The sequence below is a fragment of the Genypterus blacodes genome, unplaced genomic scaffold, assembly GCF_046128005.1.
Source record: "Genypterus blacodes isolate CSIRO-AG114 ecotype Tasmania unplaced genomic scaffold, CSIRO-AGI_Gbla_v1 ptg000215l_1, whole genome shotgun sequence".
Taxonomy (NCBI): Eukaryota; Metazoa; Chordata; class Actinopteri; order Ophidiiformes; family Ophidiidae; genus Genypterus; species Genypterus blacodes.
The window spans coordinates 702,677-728,383 of record NW_027467014.1 but is presented as its reverse complement, the minus strand read 5'-3'; the positions used below and the strand labels follow the sequence as shown (position 1 = coordinate 728,383).

The following is a 25,707-nucleotide window of genomic DNA, read 5'->3' as shown; positions in this document are numbered from 1 at the left end:
TGAACAATAAAATATTTATTTAGTAAAATATTTAAAATAAACAAAACAAAACTACATAAAATTATACAAGGATGCTTAAAGTCCCTATCGCTTTAACAAAAAAATTATAATAAAGCATTGTGATAAATAATGGTACAATTTTTTGCAATTTTCCATCCTTTTTTCTCTCCCATTTCAAACAACGTAACCTTTCAAGTTGTAAAATGCATTGCTACACCGTAATAAAAAAAGTGCACACATGAACTTAAACACAGATTTGACACTTTGTACGAAATGAAAACAAAACCTTGACTTTTATTTTAAATAGTACCGTTTCTGCAGACGCTTGTCAAAACTTGGCAAATAAAAGGAATTTGGCACTTCAATTAACCAATAAAAGGATTTCAGAACAGCATTCCGTCATAAATACTAACAGGCTACCTTAGGGAAAAATACACACACTTGTTCCCTCAAGTGACAAATGGCAAACAAAGCAAAACGTAAGTTGAAAAGGCCAAGGTATCCCTTTAATCTGTCAGGTTCACTTGTTCGCATTACTGATTGTGTAACAGTTTATCTGTAAACAAATTAAGACACTGGAATGACGTACCGAGCCGGAACGCTTTTGCTCTGCTTTTAGCGCCTTCTCAGGAAACACACACACACACACACACACACACACACACACACACACACACACACACACACACACACACACACACACACACACACACACACACACACACACACACACACACACACACACACACACACACACACACACACACACACACACACACACACACACACACACTCCTATTTACACAGGAGAATAAATTAATATTGCAGTTCCGTTTACATGTTTTCTCTTCGTCTTCAAATGTCGAGTCTGCGGAAACTCATCCTGCTGAAAGAATCTCTGCAAAGAGAAAAACAAGAGGGGATGATAACTTTGAGTAAAAAGGTACAAAGATCTGATGACTCTTTGAGGTCAATAGTGAACAATTTAAGTAGGCTTTTTTGCCTGATTTAAACTCTCTGAAGTCATAGTTTCCAATAAAAGGTTACATATTAAGGAAGTAATCATCAATCAGTATCATATTCCCATTGTAAGAAAAGAAACATATATTTGACCTTACAATGAATTTCTACCACCAGACGAAAGCAACAAATGATACAAGAACAAAACACAAACACACGTCACAACATCACAACTCATAGCTCTGAACGTCTCAATCTACCTTGTCAAGCTGTCCGTTTGCTGCGTGATTGTTACAGAAGCAAAAACAAAGAATTGACTGTAGTGGAAAAACCCCTTTTCCACACGACATGCAACTGTGACTGATAACTTGTACAACATTAAATCTGTTAGAATTATGCAGAGAAACAAACAAGTGGAATAGCCTGATTTGTTCTGTGACCTGGGCGGACTATGACCTGTATCAGTACAAGACAATGTGTGAGCCGTCCTATCAGTGTGTGCTTGCATTTTATCTGTTTATAAAATCCTGAGCAAAAGACATTAAACTTACTTAAAGATACGTTCTGACGTTTCTGACTTCTTTCTAACCCCTAACACATGATCATCTCTTTACTCTTGACAATGCTCCTCATAGGGGCTCACCTGTGTGAGTTAACCTGCAGAACAGGCTTGTAAAGCTGTGGGATCTTCCTGTTGATGAGGGGCTGCAGCGCCTCCTTCAGGCGGTGGTAATTCCTCTCCAGTTCCCTCTGGTACTCTTTTTGATCCGGGCCGATCAAACTCTTGTTCTTACGCAGAGCATCTTCACATCTTGAGCAGAAAAGGCCATCAAATAGTCCATCAAACATAAAAGGTCATACTTTTGTGATACAGATTTGACTTTGTTTAATGAGAGCAACATGCTTCCTTCCACCACCATACATGAATCCAGCCCGTACCTCTTGGTGAAGTCTTTGAAGCAGAGCCGTAGTTTGTTGTGGTGTCTGTACAGCTTTGGGTCACTTGGGATCTCGGACAGAAACACCTGAGCCACCTCCAAAGGCCCCTTTGGTCACACACACACACACACACACACACACACACACACACACACACACATAATCTCATCAAGTACTGTGCATCATAACGGTCACACTGGTCAATTAGCAGTTTATCCTAGAGCAACAGATGAGGGCGAGCTTAAGAAATCACCTCAACTTCACAAAGAATATTCTTCTTCACGACATCTCTCTCCCTCTCTCCCTCTTTAACTTTACCTGGTTGACCGTGGTGCCCACCGATCCCTGCAGGACCATCTGCAGCATCTTGGCATCAGCCGGGTCCTGGTGCGTTGCAAAGGCCAGCTCCTGGGTCTTCTTCTGCATGTCCTCTATCGCCACCTCGATGGGCGTGGATATGATCTTGGAAATGAGAGATTTCAGTGAATACACACGGCCCGATTCGGCACACACCGTACCACGTCAATCTGTAACGGAGACATTGATGCCTACCTCCTCTTTGTGGATGATGTTGATGCGCGTCTTGATGTAGGGAAAGGCGTGGGAGGTGGTGAGGATGGTCTTGCGTTTGTACTGTTCGTGCAGGTCGCCGTGGGCCCGGCCATCCAGGGTGAAGGGAGTGCAGTAGACGAATCGCCGCAAGTTGTAGTTCTTGTCGAAGTAGGTGATGCGGTCCTTCATCTCGTACGTGTCGAAGTACGGCTCCACATACGTGATCTGGATGAAGGCCTGGAGGAAGAAAGAGGAAAGGCGTGAAAACAAGGTCTCAATGAGCACAGAGGATGAGGGAGATTCGTCCCATGCGCACCTTGTTTGGGTCCAGCTTGCACTTATCCACTGGGTTGGAGTCCTTGATAACCTCGACTTGCTCTTCGCCGAACCGTTCCCCGTAGAAACCCTGAGAGAAAATGTGTTCCTCGTTAGTATTTGTGGTATAACAGTGGAATTCAGATGTCAGAGAGACGTTGCTCCGGGCGTCTTTGTTGCGTTTACCTCCAGCCTGTGAGAGATTTCCGCCAGCTTGGTGATGGCCGGCTCTTTGTACACAAACTCCTGCTCGTCCAAGTCGCCGAATTTTGAGCCGTAAATTCCGACTCTGAAGTACGTACCGAACATTCTCTTCCCGTTCTGCAGGTAGAAGAGAATTAGTGTTAGATTTGAGGAGCTTGACGCGTATAAGAGCAGGTTTTCTTCGTCCTGTCAAAATGTAAGAAAGAGATTAATCGCATCGTGATCGAAGAGGATTTCCTTTGCCTTGACTTCCAAACTAACTGAGCTCACTGCCTGAGAGAAACATCTCAAAGAAGTGGAATAACAAGTTGAAAAGCTGAATTACAGTCCTATCTCAAAGTGTTCTCATACGGGGAACTCAAAGAACCTTCAATTGTAATAGTTCAACAGTCACAACCACAAAAGACCTTCTGCTGATCTGACAATGAGAGCTGTTCACTATCCACGCGTATGTAGAGGAATGTGTGAGTTATAGTGACAGGAGAGTGGTGTCAGATGGAAAGCAGCCAAGAGGAGGAGTCCCCTAGCACGCACGGACACACACACACACACACAGACACACACACACACACACACATTTAGTCAGGAGTAACCGCTATCCTACCCTATCGAGCAAGTGCCACATTTATATTGCTCAAGGTCACGGCCCTCTTAATTCAAAGCTTTCCGGGTGATTCATCCGTTTCTTGGTTTAGTGGAAAAAAATTGTTTTCCCTGTAACTGTGACTGATAATAAGCATCTAATGGCTGTATGATGATCATTATTATAAGCACTTTTGCACAGCTACAAGCAACACCCCGAGCTATAAATCACGTCAGCTAAACAAGCGAAGAGGGCAAAAAAGGTAAACAGCAACAGCAGCCTGACACTTCATTTGAAAGATATGAGCCAATACTTCTACTATCTGGCATTTCATAAACAAATGTGTGCTTCAACAGTTTGTCCAGCTTTTATGGCTACAGGTATGTATATGTAGTTTCCACCTTAGAAGAAGCACCTACAGAACAGATACACGGTATGTGCAAAGAGGGAAAACAGAAGGGAAACATGGGTAAATGAGCCAGAGAACAAGAGACCGTTTCTCAGTGAGAGCGTTGACCCCTTCAACGCCTGAGCCCACCTAGCCAATACTTCACTACTGCTTGTGCTTACTACTACTTCAGAAAACGTCATCATCACCATACGACTCATGTAAACTCTGGCAATGTTTCATCTTGCAGATTAGGGGTATCCTGCCACCCAGCCGCACTGGGTTGGACATGCGGGACATCGATCACTCAATAGACCGACGCAACACACAGTTTTGTAGGCAAGAATATGGCGGACCTTGTCTTTACTGTATATTCAAGTGAAAGCTTAAGGTTTGTAATTAAAGTCAGGCAGTAGAGCAGATCGGACACAGGTGTGCGTGAACGTGTGTGTGTTTGTGTGTGTGTGTGTGTGTGTGTGTGTGTGTGTGTGTGTGTGTGTGTGTGTGTGTTTCCATATCAAATGTCAAGAAGCTCACTGTGGGCAAAACAACCCAGGAGAGGAATCTAACAATCGACCTTTATCACCCTACTTATATATCACCGCTTTCAAACTGAAATGTAAAGCAGAAATTTAAAGAAGCCCTCAAAACTGGGAACTTACCACAACACACAATTAAGTAAAGTGGGAAGGAAGGGTCGGCAACCAGGCAAATCAAAAAAAGGAGAAAACAGAACAAATTTTAATCAGGATTGGCCACCTCGAGAGAATATCAAAAACAACACAAACACAAAGTGAACACAAGTGAACACAGGAATAAGACGGCATCACCAACAGCAAAAGTAAAACATCGTGATTTTTGTTTCGAGGAACACGTTGTGGATCCAAAACCATGCAGAGGCAGACAAGCGTGGTGACAGAACGACAACAGAAAGGAAGTGAGGAGATAAAAGATCCACAACCCCAAAGAAACACACCATGCACCCTCAAAGCAGGAGTGCCCTGTCCATATCATGCAACAAACCATGAGAACTCAGGGGTTAATATCGGTTAACAAAAGGAACAGCGTGAATGGAACAAAAACACATCAGGGGTCGATTTTGTTTACAACTGTCAAAGGAAAGGGCGAGCGAGAGAACCGACGAGAATCTAGAGTCATCCTGAGCAAATTACTGTGACGACAAAAAATCGCACATTACACAATTCGGATCCAGCGCGGACCCGAAGTCTAGAGTAAAGAACGACACGTGGCGGAGAAACGCAAAAGCAAAAAAACAGTAACAACTGAAATCGAGCCCTGGGGTTGAAGATGAGATGAGATGAGAGAGTGGCCGCAGGCGCCAGCAGGTGGCGTCAGTTGGCCGGGCTGACAGACAAAACGGGGAGATGACGAGAGGGGGGGTGAAGGGCGTGATTGTGCGGGGCGATTGCATTCACAGAGACTTTTGTCGTTAGTGTCACACACGTCGGCTCCCATGCACAGCCTGACACACACTGTCGAGCGCCTCTCTGGCGGTGAGAGGGGGGAAGGGGATGGGGGAGACGTGGTGTCCCCCCCCCCCACTTGGGCAGGGCGCGGCAGACAGACGAGTGGACGCTTGTCTGCGGATGTTAATGGACTGGATGTATGTGACGAAGCAAAGAGAGAGCAACAGAACGCCCACAGCGAGCAAATAAAAGACCAGAGTGAATGACAACAAGAGTCAAATAAATGAATGAACAATGTGAGCGAGGGGGGGGGGGGGGCCAAGCAGGAATCCGTTTAGCCACCTACCTCCCAGCCAGTGCTCTGTGTGACAAAGAAAATACAGGACAGGTCAACACACACCTCCACACACACACACACACATACACCCACACTCTCACGCAGTAACATCACAGCCAGACTGACCTCAAGACACCACAGATACAAAAGTGACTTGTTGCTAAAAATAAAGCAGAATCTTATCATGATGGATGAATGGTTTAAGTTTGTTTGTTGGATTTTTCCTCAGCACCAAACAGGGGCTTTTGTGGGTTTGCGCTATTTTGGGTCTTCAATTGGTCTAAATGAACATTGTCAGTGTAGTTCTTCACCTTCTTCTCACATGCTGTGACATCTCAACGTGTGCTATCAAAAATGCCAGATAACAAAGCTGAGCCGGGCTGTGGGTGCAATGCTTTTACTCCTTGTAGGCCTTTGTGTCACCGATCTTGGTTGTTCTTATTCAGATTGCTCCTTTGAGACTCCTAACCCCTTTGCATTGCCTCATAAACCTGACGCGTGTGTGTAGCAAAGTGTGTGAATGTATTAAGTGATATTAAGAGGGGATTTGGCCCAGGGACTAACAGCATGGATCTATCTCATTGCAGCCTGGTGTGCTTACCTGATGGACAATTTTGCCAAAGGCTTCCTGCAGTTTACCATGAATGGTGGCGAGTTTCTTGGCGTCCCTGTTGGCTTCATGAATGGGGATCAGGACCTTGTACACCTCGTTCACTGCCTCGTACATGCCCGCCTGAAAGAAAATGTGCTGTTACTGCAAAGACTACCAAACACTGAACAAGTGCCTGAAATATTTAAGTCTGAAGCCCTGGAAAATGTTTGAATGGTTTCCCTGACAGAAATGAGTTAGAGAAGTTAGGCAGAACCCCCTTCAAGCTGGTGATTGCTTGAAGCAATCACAGCAATTAGATTTTAAATAATTCAAGGCACGAGTTAGGAACTGAAACAGGTCACGTCGTTAATTACTCCAAGGAATATGAAATAATATAATTAATTCACACGATCCCTGGTGATAGAGATTTGCTCCATGAACGTCCTGTGTCTCACCATGGAGAAGGAGGCAGCAGCCTGTTCCAGGAGTCCCACCAGGCCAATCTCAGTGAAATATTTCCCCGAGCAGATGCCCTCCTCATCTGGGGACACGACATCGTCAGACACCGCCGATTCCTCCAGCACGTTGGAGGAAATGTTCTGCAGCACATAAAGATGAAGAATTGATTTTTGTACTGCATCATTATGTCGATTGTTTGCTTAAGATGTCTGGAACATGCACAACACGTCTAATCTTGTCGATATCGTGAGCCTGAGTCGTCCTTGCCTGGAAGGTGACGCAGCCGACTGGGAGGTACTTGCGATCTTCCAGCATGCTGAGGTATTCTGCCACCAGGGCGGCGCTGTGCACCAGACACTGAGCGGCCTCGGCGTGGTTGTTCCTCTCCGAGTGTTTGCCAGCCATGTTCTGGAGCCACGTCAGCCTCAGGTCTGGAGACGTCTGGTAACCCTTTGCAATCCTGGATGCGTGAAGATACACAAGAACAAAACAATGACCAGAGTTTGGAAATACATCTGAGGGGGACAGTGTACGCGCGTGTGTGTGTGTGTGTGTGTGTGTGTGTATGGCAAGTGCAAGTGTGTGTGTGTGTGCGTGTACATGCCTACCTGTACATGAGATCTATCAGCATCTCAGGATCTTCCTGGTGCTCCTTCATCTTGACTGTGTCAGACAGGATCATGTGCAGGTTGAAAACAAGATCCTGGACCTGGACAAATGAATGAAAGGTTTTCAACAGACTTCTCCAACCTTTCATCTCAGGTGTGGTTGAGCAATCAATCCAAATGAGGAATTGTGACGTTTTGAGCTTATCTGTCTGAGGGCTTGGTCATTACCTGGTCTGGGAATGTGGTCTCCCTCAGCTCCAGGTCCTCCTCTGCGTAGGTGAGGATGGTCTTCAGAGAGCGACGCAAGAACTCCTCGTTGAAATTCTGAGACGTTCCCACCAATGAGGACAGCGACATGGTGACCTGCATCTTCACCCTGGCAAAGTTCTGGAGGCGCACAAAGAGAGAACCTTTAACTGGCTTTGATTTGACAGAGAAAGTTGGTGGGATGAAGACGGACCTCCACCCTTTTTTCTATCTTATTTACCTAATTTCAAGAGGTTCCACGCGTGAAACATGTCGGTGCTTTAACAGGAATGAGGTGCAGACAGTTTAGCTTTTTTACTGCACTGTGCGATAAGGCCAAGGAAAAAAAGGAAAGTAGAATGACAAAAATCCCAGAAGCAGCTGGGAAAGGACAGCTCGTCGGCTCATGACATTAAGGAATTTAATTAAATAGGGGCATCAGCTCATTTTGAGGAAAGTGTTCTCCTCAAAATCCCCTTGCAAAATGTGCCTGCGTGAGCCAAATCACCTCCCACAGTGAGATTATTAACATTATTGCAATTTGAATAACTGTGGCTAAATCATTCTGCCTATAAAACTGTAAGTATTGGGTAAGTGGAAAAGGTGGAGAAGTTTCTAGAGTAGGGGAAGAGACATAAGAGAGCAGTGATGGTTCATTTATGTGCGGTGCAGGTGCTGATCGTTTCAATCTTCGTCATTAGGAAACCCCACTAATTTGGCTTGAACATTTTCAGACCGTCTTTCCGAGCTCATGAACAAACGGTGTGCGGCTGTACTCACGTTGCCAATCTCAAAGTTCTGCCTCATGAGGAGATAGAGGGAGGCGCTGGCATGCGCCCTGATGGTGCTGATGCTGCTGCTGCAGCTCCTCAGCAGCCGCAAACACAAGTCGGCACACTGCTCCGTCTCCTCCTCAAACAGCAGCTCGGGAAACTGAAACGCACATGCAGAAATAAGACGTTAAATGTGCCGCCTGAATAAAAAGATGCAGTTAAATAGGGGTTCAGGTTCAGTCTGACCTTTGACACCAGTGCTCTCTGTGTTGCAAAGCAATGCTGGAGGTAGAGGGCGCTCTGGTTGCAGGCCATACTGTGGAGAAGCACCTTCAACACTCCACCCAGGATGCTCTCCTTGGACTCCGTTACTGAGACCGTCTGCAGGGACGACAGAACCCACGATCACACAAAGCCTACAAATGTAACGGATGTCTGTTTATGTTTGAGGCCGAGACGTGTGTGTATGTGTGCGTACCTGTACGATGATCTCCAAGGTATCGAGAATGATCAGATTGGCTTCTGTTGCAAGGTTACCATCAATAAGTGCTTCGTGTTCCAACTCTGCTCTGGTCCTGCAATCAAGAAGCCAGAATCACTCGTGTTAAAAGGATTACAACTCCCTGATCATGATGATGATGACGATAATGAGGCTGGTGGTGTACCCTTGAATGCTGTGTGGACCTCCAGTCACAACATTCAAGCCATTGCTGTGAGCAATGTAAGCGCCTAATGTGATGAAGAGGTTATAGGATCACACAGCTGCTACGTTAAACCCATAGTACCGAGTATTTTAAAGCTTTGTATTTACACACCAAATACCTACGACTCTAAACCTGCTACAGGCCACAGCGACAAATGCATGCTGGTTTCACACAGACGAGAAGCCCCATCCCATAACTTGCTTACCACGGGGTTAAGACGCAAAGCCAGGAGGGATTTAAAGACAAACTCAAACTATTGTGCAAAATTTCACAACTTTTCAGGTCATTTACATATGAACTCTCAGAACCATTGTTGTTAAGTTGCAGCATTCTGGAGATACATGTATTTTGTCTTAGCAGGTCTGTGGGCCTTTGAATAATCAGCCCCTGTGCAAATACTTCCAACAGTGGAAACAAAGAAGCTACGTGCGCCACAATTTAAAAGCATACTGCGGATTCCCAAATAGAACTGAATTAGTTATAATGTTGTATAACACCTTGAAAAATCAATTTTCTCTGGCTCCCCTGCGTGCACATTTCCATAACATTCCCTTGGCGACCTCATCTATCCTAGTAAAAGGTCATAGGAAAAAACTATCTGACGCGACAGTGAATATATTTAAGCCCGGCTAAACGTACAGAGTCGTGAGCTTTTAGAGGCTTTTGAATGCATGAACCACAGGGTAAGGGTCCATCCGGAGGCCTACAGGTCTGGAAAGTTAACAGCAAATATCACCAGAATGCTGTAAATAAACAGTGTCGGTGACCTTACTCGTACAAAAATGGGGAGAGGAGACGGCTCCTCTATCCATTCCTGGTCTACAGACTAGACTAGAGATGAACCATTACAGACCCAGCACAGCGCCAAGATATAGAGCTACACAAGGCAAAGCTTGTCATGGTGTCCATCTGAGTTTTGCCACTTAAAAACAAAAAACTGTCGATGGTCAAACTACAGCTTAACTTCTCCTCAGTCTTGTTGCAGCCTCAGTCCAGAACACAAACATGAATCAGAAAACCCAGAACAAAGAAGCACACTGGTTAAAAAAAAAAGCACGACAGACGCACCGCAACCAATACCAACCCCAAGACAGACACAAGTTACCAGGACGGAGGGAATGATGAGGCATGAGGGTCAGACACAGGATCTTCATTAATGTACTCGTGCATGTGTGAAGTTAGAAAATCAGAATGGAGATGAAATGAATCACGTCGTGGCTGCCGTAAAAAAAATTAATTAACTGGGACATTATTTTCTTCTTCAGAGGTTTTATGGCGAGAACATTTACACAGACGGCTACAATTCATTTCATGTCCATCGCCGCCAACTTCCCACATGCAATTCAACGCACCGTAAATGAGGAGGGGAAAAGGGGGAGGTGGGACTTAAAGGAGCACACGGCAAATGTGGACCATACAGTACCTGACTGATTTGTGACTCCTACATAAAACACACACACAGCAACATAAGAGAACACATGGGAAATTAAACAGAACGCAAAGGCTGGAGCTGAATTTACAAAGGACACAATATAACACCGGTACCTTTGGTCACTATTTTCACAACTAACGGGCTATTTCATCACCAGTCAGCTTTTTACATTTAAATTTGTACTTATATGAATTGAACATTTTACATATAAGAACAAGCTTGTAACATCATCAGAAAATGTAATCTAATTTGATTATTTAGTTGCGATGTAATTTCGGTCATGAAAGACTCGAGCGGAGGCCGAGGGACAGAAGGTCAGAGCACAGATTGTATCTTTTAGAGTTGAAGAGTTTTAACCTTTGCAGTGTTATCAGATCGTGTTCATGTGTAAATACAGCAGAAGAGATTGGGGGGCAACGAACAATGAATGGGCATCAGCAGCTTGAGATGATATGGATATGTATCACTGGATGGATTTGAACACTGATGTAAGAATTCAAAATCACCTCTTCTGAGTTTTTGTGACATGAATCAAGAAACTGAGGAGTTAGGGGAGTGTATCTAGTGTAAGAGGCGACGTACTTGTCCATCTTTTCGCTGTTCTGTCTCCAGTGGGTCATGTCCTTCCTCCAGCGCAAGTTCTCCTGACTGCCAAACGCGCTGCCAGATGGACTCCGCTCTAGAAAGGAGGATAAATGCGGCTTTATCTCGTGTGAGCGTAAGCAAAGCATGACCGACTTGTTGAGTTGAACTCGCATGTGTTTACTGTACAGCATCATGTGCGTGTGTGTTATTTTTAGCCGTGTTTATGTACAGTATTTGACTTGACCCTGACGTCCCCACCTAGCTGTCCGCGGCTGCGTCGCACCATCTCCTGCCTGGCGCCGATGCTGCCCAGTATGGCCTCCTCCAGCTTGGCCTTCATGTCTTTGGACTTCTTGAAGGTCAGGCTGTTCATGCGCTCGAAGGCCTTCTTCCCCTGCATGGTGAACACAACATGGGCCTTGTTTCCGTGAGGCAGAGGGTGAGCGGGGCGGGTAGACAGAGAACACAGCGAGGAGGGAAGTTATTGGCACTGCACTCAGCGAGCAAAGCAGGTTAGTAGTAAAAAAGGTAAATGTGCAAACAAAGAAGAGAAGGCAGATAGCAAACAGAGCAGAGCAGAAACAACTCCAAATACACAGAGAGGGATTAGCAGACTACAGCAGAGACAATAGAAAATAGTAGAAGTTGAAAAATATGCAACTGAAAGGCCAGAAAGGATTGAGATGCTTTAAAATAATCATTTCAGTTCAGTTCCGAGATAAGTAAAGTTGTGAGACAAAGCTGAAAGTCACACTGCCAAGCATCGCTCAAGCGTCGGCCAATATTCTCCTTCATTTCAACCAAAACCCGAACCGACTGCAGGATAGCATCCGATTGGGCCCATCCCTACAGTGAGTTGGCGAATCGGTGGCCGAGATTACCTTGTACTCGAAGCAGGAGACGCAGAGGTAGAGGAGGTCCAGCAGGCGGTTGAGCTGGGACACCGACAGGTCCGTGAACCACTTCTGCAGCACCAGCTCGTCGGCGTTCTTCAGCACCCACAGCAGACAGATGAGCAGGCTGCGGCTGGACTCGGCGGTGAAGGTGCCGTGCTGGCGACTCGCCTAAGGGGGGAGACAGAGGGAGAGGTATTGAATTTCGGAGGAATGGCAAGAGATAGGACAAGGTGCGGAGAGAAAGGAGGGAAAGCGGGGGAAGCAAGATGGAGGAATAATTTAACGCCCAGGAAGAGGTCAGGGTAAAGGTTACCTGCGCGTTGAGCAAGAAGCTGCTCGGTCGAGACATCGGGGAGGCAGCGGAGGTGCCCGCTATCGCCATGGCAACAGTCTGGCTGATCATGCTGTTGCCTTCGCCCTCTGCGTCTTCGCCACCATTGCCCACTGTCGCACCTTGTGGGCCGCCTGGACGACCCCACTGATTGTGGGACTCTGGCGACGCAAGAAAAGGGAGAAAAGTTGAGCAAATGAACACAGAAAGAGCAATGGAGGATACTGTGAAGGACTGCCCTCTGTGTACCAAAAGACAAGATGAAACAATGCCTTGTGTCTTATATCTTGTCTCCTCTTTCTGTATGACTCCAACAGGATGTAGCAACAAGATCACACCATTTATAAATGTGTGTTTTTTAGATGTACGCCTCCAAATCTGCACCTGTGAAGTCGTGAAGCTGTGGCAGCGACTCCATGACGATGCCTATGAGGGGCAGGTAGAGCATGGCGACCCGGGCCTTGACCTCCAGGTCAGCGTATCGCGGGTCTGAGTCGTGGCTGGACAAGAGGTTGTGAACGACGCTCACCACCTTCTTGTGTAAGCCGAACATCCTTCAAGAGAAAAAGCCACATGGACAACAATGGAGATAAGCATTGTGCACAAAGGAACAGCGATAGGAGGGTGAGGGGACTTAATCACTCGCCGACAGCACGTTGTATGAAAACAATGCAACCGTAACTCACTCTCATGCTTGTCCAGCGTGAACATATGCACACACACAGGCTTATCTCTCACCCACAGATAGGCAGGCTCTAACCTGCTGATATTGCCTTGCTTTCTTTACAATAACTGCCAGTGCACTGTGAAGACCACACGTCCTGCTCCCATCAATTAAAAGAAGACTTTTCGTGATACTAACCCCTCGTTGTCTGGATCCAGTATTACAGACAGTTCAGACAGAACCAGTCCGGCCAGAAAGTGCTGCTCTCTGAACGGGACAGACAACTCGAACATGTTGGCGATCTTCTGGTCCTGGACGTGCGTGGAGAAACCCGAGCTCTGTGGCAAAGTAAGACGCCGTACATACACGGTTCATTGTTGATTATTTTGACTGTAAGTCAAACTCAGATGCAGCGTGTTTATGCAATCTTCATGGTTATAAAAATGTTATAATAAAGGATGACTACAATCTTTGTGTCTGACCTGAGAGGTTGCTGAAGAGACGGAGGGGGAGGGCGATGCAGGGGGCGTGAGGAGGCTGCAGGGCAGATTGAGGGTGACGTAGTGCTCATGGCTGCAAACGATTCTCAAGAAGTCGAGCCTCAAGGACTCCAAGGTCGGGTTCTGCAGAGCGTAAAGCTTGGTGGACACCTGTGGAGAAGAAGCAGAGCATTTGTGTGCTTGTGCTTTGAAGAGACCTCCTTGAAAATGAGTCTGCAGTGAAAGGAATGATGTTATGATTGTTTAGATAGATTCATTCTGAGCGGTTTGAATAATCCATAAATATGACAGCAAACATTGTTTACCTGCTTCCAGTACGCCCTGATTAGGGTGAAGACAAAGCCTCGGTCCATGACTGACAGCAAGTCATTGAGAAAGAAGGCCAGGCTTGTGTTTAGTCTCTCCACCAGCTCCAGATCCTGATTGGAGGGAAAAGACAAACACCATCTAAACCATTCCCAGAGCCAACTTATATCCAAAATCCAAAACATATATATTAGTAATACTACACTGGACCAACCTTCTGGAAGCGGGAGACGATGTCGCCGGCGATGGTGCTGACCAGAGCTGTGATGTCGTCCATGAAGCGTTCAGGGAAACGATTCTTCCTGGGCGACTCCAAGCGGTCGCAGAAGTACAGGTGGTGGATAATGCTCTTCACCTATGATGATGGAGGTAACGCATAGAATATTGTTATGGAAAAACAATATTACAAGATACCTTAATAATAAATACTGCACGATGCAGTTTTATGTTTGAATGTTGAGTTACCATGAGTTCGAAGAAGAACCAGGCCTGTTGCAGAGCTCCCTCCCTGACGCTGCCGCTGCTTACTACCCACTGGAGGGCCAACTCCTCGTGGAAGAGCTAAGGGGGGTAAAGGGAAAACAAAGGGACACAACGAAAGTCAGGGAGTGGGAAACAGACACACACACAGGCAGACACCAGGCACCAGGATAACAATCATTGTCTATCTCACTCTAACATGTAATCTAACTACACAATATCGACAGATTCCACAGTGAACCCTTCTCCAAATGGTAGTTACTTAACCTGAGATGTGGCTGATGTGACTGTAACATGTTGCAGCAGACAATCACTCTTAACCTGGTGACAGGCACTTGTTCATCAATACTTAAACACTCAATACAGATCCGGCAGAGCTCCTGCGTTTCCAAACACTGAAAACTGACTTGAATAGAACAAGGTGAAGTTGAGCATGAAATAAAAAACAAGTAAAATAGCTTTACAGGTGGTTTAGTTAGTAGGCAACAACAAAACAAAGATCAAAAGCAAAAAATCAGCTGTGTGCGATTAAGGATGAAAAATGCTCTTTTCTCCATGCAAACTGCTCTTTTTACCTGTACCATCCTGATTGCGTTGTGTGGCCGAAAATGTTGGCGGGAATGTCTATTTTCATTTGCGTGGAGAGAAGAAACGATTCTTCTTCATTTGTTGTTAGCATCATGAAGAGATAACTTGCATATTTTTTGTAGTTGCGCATTTTATTAGTGCAAAAAAAGCTTCAACACAGTCTGGCTAACACGCTCGACCCGAGCCTCGAGTCTGGGCAAGTCTCCCATCATTTTTGAGTATTACCATTAATATGGGGGCTCAGACCTTAAGGTGGACACTGAATGTTGATTCAAGTACCGTCACATGGTCACAGTGGGTTCTCGTTGGTGATTGGATGGGATTCCAATGGAATTATGTCCAGCAATAATTTAAAGCTGGGGTCGACCAATTTTCAACATCAAATTCGTTTTTATGTGGTCACATGGATTACTACTTAATACAATGACAACAACTGTATGAAGACTTTTGTGGCTATAGAGGGCGCTACTAAAATCTAGCTGGGACCGAAAACTGTAAAACCCAATCAAACTCAAAATTCATCCCATGTGATGTTTCCTTGCGTCCTCGACAGCCACAAAAGCCTGCATTTAGTTATTTTGTTAAATCGATGGAGTCTCCTTTAATATTATGACACATAGCCACCTTTTTGTACTGGCATATCGTCCAGTTGCACAGCAAATCGATTGGCAACAATAAACGGAGACTTCCCAGACTTAACGGGTCCATCTCACTGCGCCGCCTGGTTTTCGCGTTAGCCAGACTCCATCCAACATTCACTGGACATCAAAACGTCCCGCACACATCCAGAACAAGAGGCAGATCGGTGACATTCAGCATTCGACAAGACTCCACAACCACCAAATGCAAACATCAACCAATCCGGAGGGCACACATCCACAGACAAAGACAGGGTGAGAAGGCAAAACGAGAAGGTGGGCGGGGCTGGCTCCTCCCCCCACTCCCCCCGGTGCGAGTGTGGCTCTACCTTTTTGGTGGGCAACCGTCCTGTTAAAGTTTGCAAGAAACTGGCGCTCTCAGTGTGCGAAGACATGCGATTGCCACAGCGCTCCATGGCCTATGGGTGGGATGAATGGAACGGTGACAACAAGGTTAGTGCAGGAGCAACGGGAGCGTGGAGTTGCACCTTTTTTTATCCCCCACCCCCACTCAGCACACAGAGATGTGTCTGCTGGGTCACACACACAGACATGTGCGCGCACACACAGACAGACACACACACACACACACACACACACACACACACACACAGACAGACACAAATACATACGACACTTTGGTGATTTATTTTATCGACCATGAAGACACAGAACAATCAGACACTAGTTTTCTACAACACAATGTGAAACAAACAAGCGGGATCTCCGTGATTTAAAGCCATAAGCAAGCAATTTCACCGAACTTAACGATTTTCAAGTCATTTACATCCAAACTAAATCACTGAGATTACATCTTTGTAAGATGTATCATTCTCGTTGCTGTTCTCTTACCCGAACTGTAGGCTTTTAAATGGACTCCTACTGTCATTTCTTCTATGTCGCATAGATGGAAGTTATGCACATCATATCTTCAGGATTACCAAATAGAACTGTGTTATGCCATAATGACGGTACTGCCTGTGTATCCCTGCAACATTCTCTCAGCTACACGTAATGCTGCGACATAGTTAAAGCTGCGAAATTACGTGAGACTGCACCAGGAAAAATGAAAAAAATTCAGATGTTTAAAGGTTATTGGTTATTCTACAGACTACGGCCCTGGTAAATGAATGGCAAATATCAGTCAGTGTCAATGTCAGTCAGTCAGTAAACGACACACTTTCGATGTAAAGGACGCAAAAATCATGGAATTGTGCAAAATCTCAAGCCTATCACATTAGAAATATGCCATTCTGCATCCGGCCATGTGGGGAAGGACTATTGAAATATCATAAGTGGAGAAATTCAGTTTAACACACTATTCCAGCCGAGGTTAAGTGCTGATAATGTGCGTGTTTTGGCAGTCAGGGCATTTATCTTACCTCCAGCAATCTAGCTGTCTCGAGTTGTAAACAAGAGTTTACCATGAGGTTTTCTTGGATTACACACATTATTGACAACGCTTTGTGTCACGACATGAAGTGACAGAGGAAATCACACAACATAACACAAAGATGGAAATTGAAGTAGACATACAGACGCACGCACGCACACATACACAGTCACACTGTCTCACACACACACACCATGCTTCAATCACACAGTGAGTGTTGTTAGTGGAAGTCATGCAGGGCTGCTGGCTGAACAGCAGAGACTATGAGGTTAAAGCAGAGTGAGGAAGTAACTGCTAGAAACAGAAAGAGAAAAGGAAATGAATCTAGAAAACAGAAAGCAAACTAAATGCTACAATGTCAAGGGAAGGTGCCTTCTAACAGAACTCTTTTTCTCAACTGCGTCAGTATAATGTAATCTTTGTTTCTAACTTTCATTATGACTTACTGCTAACCGACCTAATTTCATATTTCATCATGCAAGTTCTGAGAAAAAGAGATGTTATGTTATGTATGTAATAAGAAAAGGGGGGTGACACCTGACACACTAAAATGGCAGGTAAGGGGTCATGGAGGCGGCTGTGACTGTTGCGGTTAAGTGTTTATCAGAATACTGTAATATTTCAAAGAGGTTTGGTCTTTTTGCCTTTGCACTATGCAGCAAAAATGATTGCCGATGGGCCACGATTATGTTGCTGAACACCACTGGAAACAGTAAGTGGGGTCTATGGATGAGGGATGTGATCGATACAGCACAACAAAAGCTGCGTATAAAAACAACAACAAAAATCCTCCCTCTTGTGCAAAGTGTGCAAACAAACCAAAACTCCAAACATTCCAGTATCTGTTCAAGGTGAATAGGGTGAGGTCGTTGCTTAGTGAGACAAAGTGAAGGACGGGGGCGTTGGTTAAACCACCTGCATGGTTTCTGGAGCGGACCCAGGGCTGGATCCCCACGGGGCACTCTTACAGCCCATGGTGTGCACCCAGGAGTTGGAGCGGTCTAAGCCCTACAGGCGCCAAAGTCAAAGGACACACAGCAGGCGGGAGGCAAGGGAACGAGCGAGCAGCACGGGGGAGGGGGAAGGGGAAAAGAGGGGGGAAGGAACAATGACACGTTAAAGAGGTTAAGAGGTCAGGACTGCTGGAAGATGCCAAAGAGCCCGTAAAAAGGTGAGCGGTCAGTCATTAAAGAATCCCAATCATCGTCACACAAGAGGTTCTGAGACAGAGCAAGGCCTTTTTCTCTCTCTCTGAAGTGAGAAAGTGCTTCCCTTCACTCTGAGACAAGAGAAGAAGGGTTTAGTTGGAGCATGAGCAGTAAAGGCAACATTCGTTAAACAGGGGGCAGCATCCATCAAATCACAGATACACGTTAGACACAGACAATCAGGAAGAAACACACATAGAAGCACTCAGGTTAATCAAAAGTGTCTCAAATGGCAAATCACAAGTATTGAGAGAAAATAAACGACAACTAACAAGATGATTGAACATAAGAATATAAAAAGACTGAAAACTCTGACCGACGTGTATATGCTATACTTAAGTCAGCACAAGATTTATAGGTATTGAAACAAAGTACTTTGCTATCTTCCTAACAGCATCTGCTCTATTGATGTGGCTGTTAAGTAAAGGTCTTGTGTACCTCCCTCAACCTGCCTCTGCTGGGCAATGTGTGTGTGTGTGTGAGCATCAGGTTGCTGTTACAGCGGTTAGAAGATAAGATGTCCAAGCTGATGTTTACATACTGACCACTAGGTTTACACGTCGATAAAACACTCCACTGGATCACTGCACACACACGTGGCCTCTGCTGTAATGTGGGTTAAGAACTATTGATGGGGAACAGTTTGGGACAAAAGCTACTGTACTACTGCTCTGTTTAAATATTTAACTGATAACCGCATGCAGCCTGGACTTGGTCCCAAAACAGTAGGATCCATGCCGAATCTGTCCACATGAGGACAAGAGAGGACATTTGGAGACTAAGGGCTTTGTTTTTGTCTTACTGCAGTGCTTGTAGAAAAAAAGGATTCACAGACCTAAGTGTGAACTCAACGACTAAAGACTTTGCGAAGAGGTGTGCTCGGTGACCTTACCTTGCTGCCAATGATGGAGCGGACCTCGTCGTCGGGGGATGTGGGCGTGCCGGAGATATCGGGGTTACTGTTGCTGAGGCTGCGGGAGCGATTGAGGTTGAGGCTGGCCGGCCTGACGGCTGAGCGAGCCATGGTGGCGTAGTGAACGGATCCTCCAAGTCCGCCCGGGCCTGGGACAGCAAGTTGTTGACAAAATGATAATAATCACAAAATGACCGACACATTCTAGATCGATATTTATATATTGTTACATATTGATATTTATAATTTCCACACAGAATACACTGGTCACACTCGAGTATTTGACCTGTAAGAATGTGAGAAATACATTGATCAGGTTGTAATGCCAATATTATCACTCCATCCATCCAATCTAGTCATGCATCCAGATTTTCCATGGCAAAAAGGGCAGTGAAGAAGAGGTCACGGTCCAATCAAGTCGAGGGGATTACTCATCCATACTTTTCAGAGATGCCACTCCAGCAACTCTAAACAGGACTCTGGACGTAAGTGCTGTCTTGTCAGAGTGATGCCGACCACATTTAAAGACATAAATGCATTCATGAGCTTATATGGAGGGTTTTAAGGGAGTCCTAACTACCACAACACATCTAATACTCTGGAGGACCATATCTACCTGTTAAAGATGATTTGGCGTCTGCTTTAGGCAGGAGAAAGAACAAATGGTAAAAAAAAGAAAAAATGATGGTAAGTTGGTTGGATCGTGGATGAGTTGGACATTGGCATGGAGTCAACATAAAAAGGGAGAAACTAGAAAAACGGGATAAACGATAATGCAAGGCTGTTGACTGCAAGGGTCCAGTTGTTACCTGGCGAGGGCGAGTTGGGGTCGGTGCTGGGTAGGCGGAAGACATAGTGGATGTAAGAGGACAGCAGGCTGTTGCGTCCGTGCATGTCCTGGCTGGTGTCCAGGTACTTGTGGAGCCGGTTCACGATGGACGCCATGACTTCGAAGGACGCCTGGCCAAGGTTTACTGAAGGATATTCAGAGAGATGCATATTTGTACAAATTATACTACTGACTGATGACACTTCATTGGGGTCATGGTTGTCTCAATAGGGGTGTGTTCATTTCTATTAACTTTCAAATTAGCCACCTGAGGTCTATGTACATTAGGATGGGTTTTGTGAGCCGCCATAGTTTGTAGTCACCTTCCATGAATGTGTGTATGTATATACACTTCATTCTAGGGACTTTGTGCTACCGCTGCTGTTCTCCTGTGTGTGCTGTGCTGCTGTCATTGCAGTTTACTATATGCCAGGGAATACTGGATATGTATTTAACTACAGATTTTGCAAGACTGAGGGTCAGTGGTCTCGTGCTTATCTATCCAGAGTGGACTGGAACACTGAAGAAGTGTACCCACAGAGTCCAGGTTAAGCTGAACTATGGAGAGGTTCAATTTGATGGGCAAAGTAACCAACTGCAATGCCACAGTTTCAATTCTTAACCTGGTCTATATGGATGATTGTAAAATTAGTAGAAGAAAGGGTTAGGGTTTATCCAGGCACTGCAGGTTGCAAATATGACTATAGTAAAGTACCTATCTGTCCGGCGATGACGGGTGGCCGCACCACCAGGAGCACCAGCTTGTCGAGAAGGAGGTGGAGGAATCGCACCACCGGCTCGAGCTGGGATGAGTTGAGCGCGGCGATGCTGGACTTGAGCTCGCCCTCCAGGTTGTTCTCCATGATGCGCATGTCTCCTATCCTGACCGGGAACATGTGCTCGTCCAGGGCGTGCACCAAGGCAAAGAACTTGTCCAAGAACTGGTCCTGGATACACAAAAGGAGAGGTGAGAGTGCAGCAAACACAACAGCATTGGAGACTGAGAATGAGAGATGAATGGCAAGAGTATCGAAACGGAAAAGACGGGGAGAGAAGATAAGGGGAGAAGACAGAAGAGGGGAGGACAAAAGAATGGAAAAAAGAGGGGAAAGCTTAGAGGAAAAACATGTCGGAGTAGACAAATAAAAGTAAACTTGGATCTCCTCATCTGTAACCTCACCAAGTGGAAACCACAAAACAAAAAGAAGTTACAGGGAGAACACGGTACAATGCGGTGCGTCTGATCGGGGGCCTGTAGCAGTGATTTATGGGCACATTAGTCCTAGTTAGGGCCCCCAACACCACAGTGGAGCCTTGGACGAAGTAGCTGACACAGAGATGGAGCGAAGCCTCGGTAAATTACTGGTGAGGCGAGCTTTCCTCACTAATGAACTCGCACAGGTGGGAAATTGCTGCATAAAATGTATAAAAAAAAATGAACCCAACAACAAACAAAAACGATGTGAGGTTGTTTTTCTTCTGGGATCATCTGTGTGTGAAGCTTGAGAAAATGACTCCATAGTGACTGCAACTGCAATTACAACTGTGTCTTTTTCTTTACATTTTCGTTGCTCCTCTGCTAAATTGTTGTATACTATCAACATCATTGGTTAAGATGACTCAATAACTCGCACATGCTGTAAATAAATACGTTCATAGGATGGCTTTGAATAATGAATAACCTTAACGGAAGAAGGGAGGATTATCACAGCAGGATTACCTGTGTGTGGATGGTTGAAACAGTCACCACCTCCACATTGAAAACTCCTCTGTGGTTGTCGACCCACTTCATTCCTGGGAGAGGAACCTGGGAGAGAAATGAAACATGTGCCTAAAACAGTGCTGCATTAGCTAAATACATTGACTAGACTGAGCTAAAATGCACGACTGAATGGGACGGCTGGATTCTCTATAATAAGCCTGATTGAACAAATAAAGATACATTAGACAGCATGAATCAGTACTTTCTATCCAAAGACACATCTAAGAGATTGACAATTCAATATTGTACATCAGGGGGTATAAAAGATATTCAGATTATGGAAGTAGTATGATAGTAGGTGATTGTGTCTTACATCCGGGGAGAGAACAGAGTAGGACTGTGGTGGTTTTTCCAGAGACACAGGGAGACAGAAGTGTCCCGTCCGCAGACGCCCATTCTGCAACATGGGGATCCACTACAGAGAGAGAGAGACGAGATAAATGAAGACAGGATAAAGAAGCCTCACTCAGGATAATGACCCCAGCCTGTGGTTCTAGCGTGACTGTACATACCGTGTAGCCCACAGGGGTCTCAAGCGGCGTGTTCTGCTTCTGCTGGCAGCTGACGTGGTAAAATGTGAAGAGGATGTGATGGTGGTCGGACAGGGAGGCAGGCAACTTGATCTTGACCTCATCGTGAAAGTCGGGAGACCTGTGGCAGCAAATGAAGTCTAAATAAATCTTACCACAAAAAATGCAAGACGCACTTGAAGTCAGTCCAATAAAAATGATACTGCGTGCGCAAAATATGTATCAAAAACGAAAGCAGCTGTTTGGGGGTAGAGGTCAGTCGTACAGTTCAACAGAGTCACTTTCCCACTCTGTCCAGTGCAATTAGTCATTAGTCTGTTTATAACCTGGTAAACTTGATTTAAATGACTTGAGTCGTCTTGTAAATACATGTCTAAATACATCAAAAAACACATAATATATCATCATTCACTTCAGTTAAATTCTTTACAGTCCCACAGGAAGAAACTTCAGCAAACATTAGAGAGCCACAACAACACTCAAGCACTTCAGCAAACCCACTGTCATCGCCCAGAGGATTAAAATGACCTAAACAGCTCGAAAAGGCCAGATTGGGGCTCTCATTTCTCATGGGTACAAACATTTTGTTTGTGGACGAGAGATGGAAAAAAAACCCTCTGCAAAGAAACGACTAACGGGAAAAGACAACAGATAATTGGCTGAGCACATAAAAGCAAAGCCAAAATACACACACACACCCACGCACGCACGCACGCACGCACGCACACACGCACACACACACACACACACACACACACACACACACACACACACACACACACACACACACACACACACACACACACACACACACACACACAGAAAAAGAGCGTGGTTGTGGTGAAACCTGCTCCAAATCTTCACAGAAAGCTAAACTTTATACTGGAGTGAGGGCTAACATATCCGATGTCACTGTGTTTCTCTATTTGCCTTTACTGTTGACAAAAAAACATTTTGTGCCATTTCAGAGTTAAACGCTGACTTTTGACTGACAGATACCAATAAGCACCTGGAGGGGCCAGATAAGGTCTGATGGACGAGTGTCCTAGCCCCAAAGGCACATTGGTCACAGGTTGATTAATCTTAGCCGTGAAGGTGTGACCCCTGGGTGACAAATGACAAACCACAGGATGTCGTAAAAACATGTAATGGCGGTGATAAAATATTCCGAGACCCTCAGCTCTTATGCGGGAGCGGACGAAAGCTTCGCCAAGGACATCGCTTGACAACATCTAAAGGTTGACCGAACTTTACGCTTTAATAATGCCTTCACTTAGACTATGCTAGAAGGGGTAATGTTCTCACGCCAGCAGTGAATTAGACGGGAACGTTCTCCTCGCCAATTCTCCCCGAACGTAATTTAACTTGTTAGACCTCGCGGTTCACACGGCACCTCCCATACAAACCCTCATTATGTAGTATAAAAGTAATAAATACAACTTAGATCTGCAATTAGGATGCAAACAGGATCGGCAGCTTTGATATACAACGGGCTTGTTAAACCAAAATAAATTAGCAAAGGCAGCGGCAGTCACACTTCCCCTCCTTCACTTCTCCCACCAGAAGGTTCCAGCTTACCTGTTGTGGTACACCACCGTGGTATAGGCCTCTTTAGCGAAATCGGCACAGCTGGATTTCCCGAATATCACCTGGAGGACCACAAAGAAGATAATACTGACGTGTTATAATGAATTAGAGCCATTGATCAACATCCGCTAACACTGAGGATGATTAGCTGCTGTATAGTGACATACATTACATTCATGAGGTAACATTGCACAGCTGCACAAAACACATTAACACAGATCATCGAAGGAACACGTGACAAACTAAGCTTCATGTAAGACGTTTCGTCATGGCGTACCGGCATAGCATTGTTTGGATCCTCTCCGTTCATGAATTGCACTTTGACTGTGATGTTGCGGGCGGAGCCTTGGCGGTTTGCAAAGTTAAGACTTTGAGGGTTCACATACAGCAGATTCCTGGGAAAACAAATGCAAAGACAAAACACGTGAAAAAAACGAGTCACACAGCACATACCTGCATCAAACATTACAAATGCTGAGGACAATTTTACATATTCTAAAGTATGACAATTTAATCGCTCATATTTATCTATATAAGCATTTTATGAGCATATAATTACAGTCTTTTGATAGTATTTGATAATATGTTTAAATGCATGACTTATTCTGTACCGTGCTGACTTGAGGGTTAACAAAAAACACCAATGAAAGGAAAACTTTGAAAAAAGTTGAAAAAATTGGTTTTATGTTCGGTCCTGTCAGTCAATCAGACGCAAACACACTAACCTACTTTTTTTCAGAGGAGGGAAGAAGAGAGGGAGAGGAGATAGAGACTGATGAACCATACCGGTCAAAACAGGAAGACGTGCTAAATAATTCTTCTTCTGTAATAAATGTGGACTACTAATAATGTAAACCGTGCCATAAGGTCAAAAGCCCTGGTTACTAAGCTGCGCGTCGGTCCGGAGGTTTCATCATCGGAAATGCAAAGTAACACAGGATCAGCTGACTGACCGCAATGACGTAGTCAAGGCGGCGGGGAACAGAACCCGGAGGCAACAGCTGTATCCACAACTGACAGGGAGGCGTGGGAATCTCTCTGGGCTCTCCATCAGATTCTTTCTCATTTTCCGCTTTCACTGCCCACCCATCAAGCGGGTGCTTCCAAATGTCTCTGAAGAATTTTTACATCAGCTTTAATGGGGGTCGTTGAACTTGAACCGAATGGAACACCGAATCGACAACATAAGCAGGATTTCCTGTATAAGCACGGACCAAGTCTCGTAGGATTGGTTAGTTCATCTCGTCAGATTCATTTTAGGTTAATCAGTACACACTAACTGAGGATGAACTGTACATGACCTTCAGAATGTTTTAACCTAATGTTCCCAACTGACTCCCAACCTGGAGAAACCTTACTCATCTCCCCTACTTATCTTATACACAAATAAAAGACAAAGTCATTGTTTATTGACTCTACACACAGATTAGAACACCAATGACACAAGTTGTACTGCCATGTTATGACGCAACTATTTCATAATACACATTTTAGTGTGACTGTGTGACAGTGTACAGTTACAATCCAAAACTATTTACTGGAGCACAAATGATTACAGCAAGCATTAGAAATATTTGTGCAGGTTTCAAGGTTGATGGGATATTTTGACTCTATAATGCACTTAAGCATTTCGGCAGCTTATTTAAGTCAAATGGACAATTTTTACTCCAATATTTATGCGTTTTCGATTTGTATTAACTGCACAATTTGTGGTGCAATATCTGTAATCTCAGCAAAAATGGATGAATGACATCTAAGAAACGAGTCCTGAACGTTAAACCTTCATAAAAAAAAAACCTCTGTTATTATAATTTAATCTGTATCAAATATAAACAAAAGTAAACATTGGACATATTTTGACATTCTTAGCTTTTTATACTGCAATTACACCTGACATTAAGTCATGGGAGGCTGCAGCAAAAATGTAAACTTGTGTTTACAAAGCAGGAGTAATCCTAAAGGGGGTTGGATCAACTGG

At 44.9% G+C, this 25,707-nt stretch overlaps 1 protein-coding gene across 11 annotated transcripts in view; it reads right to left on the bottom strand.

Annotated features, from left to right (window-relative positions):
* The window catches only part of dock7 (dedicator of cytokinesis 7), a 42,274-nt gene continuing 16,567 nt past the window's right edge, over positions 1–25,707 (bottom strand). Inside the window, exons 15-51 of one of the 11 annotated variants that reach the window (XM_076170190.1) lie at positions 24,007–24,124; positions 23,721–23,791; positions 22,125–22,263; positions 21,926–22,027; positions 21,571–21,657; positions 20,566–20,797; positions 19,831–19,995; positions 19,638–19,658; positions 19,001–19,170; positions 17,816–17,908; positions 15,837–15,926; positions 14,267–14,362; positions 14,016–14,156; positions 13,801–13,914; positions 13,478–13,645; positions 13,194–13,333; positions 12,716–12,885; positions 12,314–12,492; positions 11,986–12,168; positions 11,363–11,522; positions 11,102–11,198; positions 8,862–8,958; positions 8,630–8,764; positions 8,391–8,543; positions 7,593–7,751; positions 7,365–7,465; positions 7,024–7,216; positions 6,753–6,896; positions 6,307–6,438; positions 5,715–5,729; positions 2,953–3,078; positions 2,768–2,857; positions 2,452–2,688; positions 2,218–2,361; positions 1,900–2,006; positions 1,604–1,771; positions 1–898 (exon numbers count right to left, since the gene is read on the bottom strand). In XM_076170190.1, the coding sequence (XP_076026305.1) occupies positions 856–898; positions 1,604–1,771; positions 1,900–2,006; positions 2,218–2,361; positions 2,452–2,688; positions 2,768–2,857; positions 2,953–3,078; positions 5,715–5,729; positions 6,307–6,438; positions 6,753–6,896; positions 7,024–7,216; positions 7,365–7,465; positions 7,593–7,751; positions 8,391–8,543; positions 8,630–8,764; positions 8,862–8,958; positions 11,102–11,198; positions 11,363–11,522; positions 11,986–12,168; positions 12,314–12,492; positions 12,716–12,885; positions 13,194–13,333; positions 13,478–13,645; positions 13,801–13,914; positions 14,016–14,156; positions 14,267–14,362; positions 15,837–15,926; positions 17,816–17,908; positions 19,001–19,170; positions 19,638–19,658; positions 19,831–19,995; positions 20,566–20,797; positions 21,571–21,657; positions 21,926–22,027; positions 22,125–22,263; positions 23,721–23,791; positions 24,007–24,124 (4,780 nt within the window). In that variant the 3' untranslated portion in view covers positions 1–855. Of the gene's footprint in view, positions 899–1,603; positions 1,772–1,899; positions 2,007–2,217; positions 2,362–2,451; positions 2,689–2,767; positions 2,858–2,952; positions 3,088–5,714; positions 5,730–6,306; positions 6,439–6,752; positions 6,897–7,023; positions 7,217–7,364; positions 7,466–7,592; positions 7,752–8,390; positions 8,544–8,629; positions 8,765–8,861; positions 8,959–10,510; positions 10,529–11,101; positions 11,199–11,362; positions 11,523–11,985; positions 12,169–12,313; positions 12,493–12,715; positions 12,886–13,193; positions 13,334–13,477; positions 13,646–13,800; positions 13,915–14,015; positions 14,157–14,266; positions 14,363–15,836; positions 15,927–17,815; positions 17,909–19,000; positions 19,171–19,637; positions 19,659–19,830; positions 19,996–20,565; positions 20,798–21,570; positions 21,658–21,925; positions 22,028–22,124; positions 22,264–23,720; positions 23,792–24,006; positions 24,125–25,707 lie in introns of all 11 variants that reach the window. The other 10 variants (XM_076170191.1, XM_076170181.1, XM_076170192.1 and 7 more) reach the window with 10 other exon arrangements.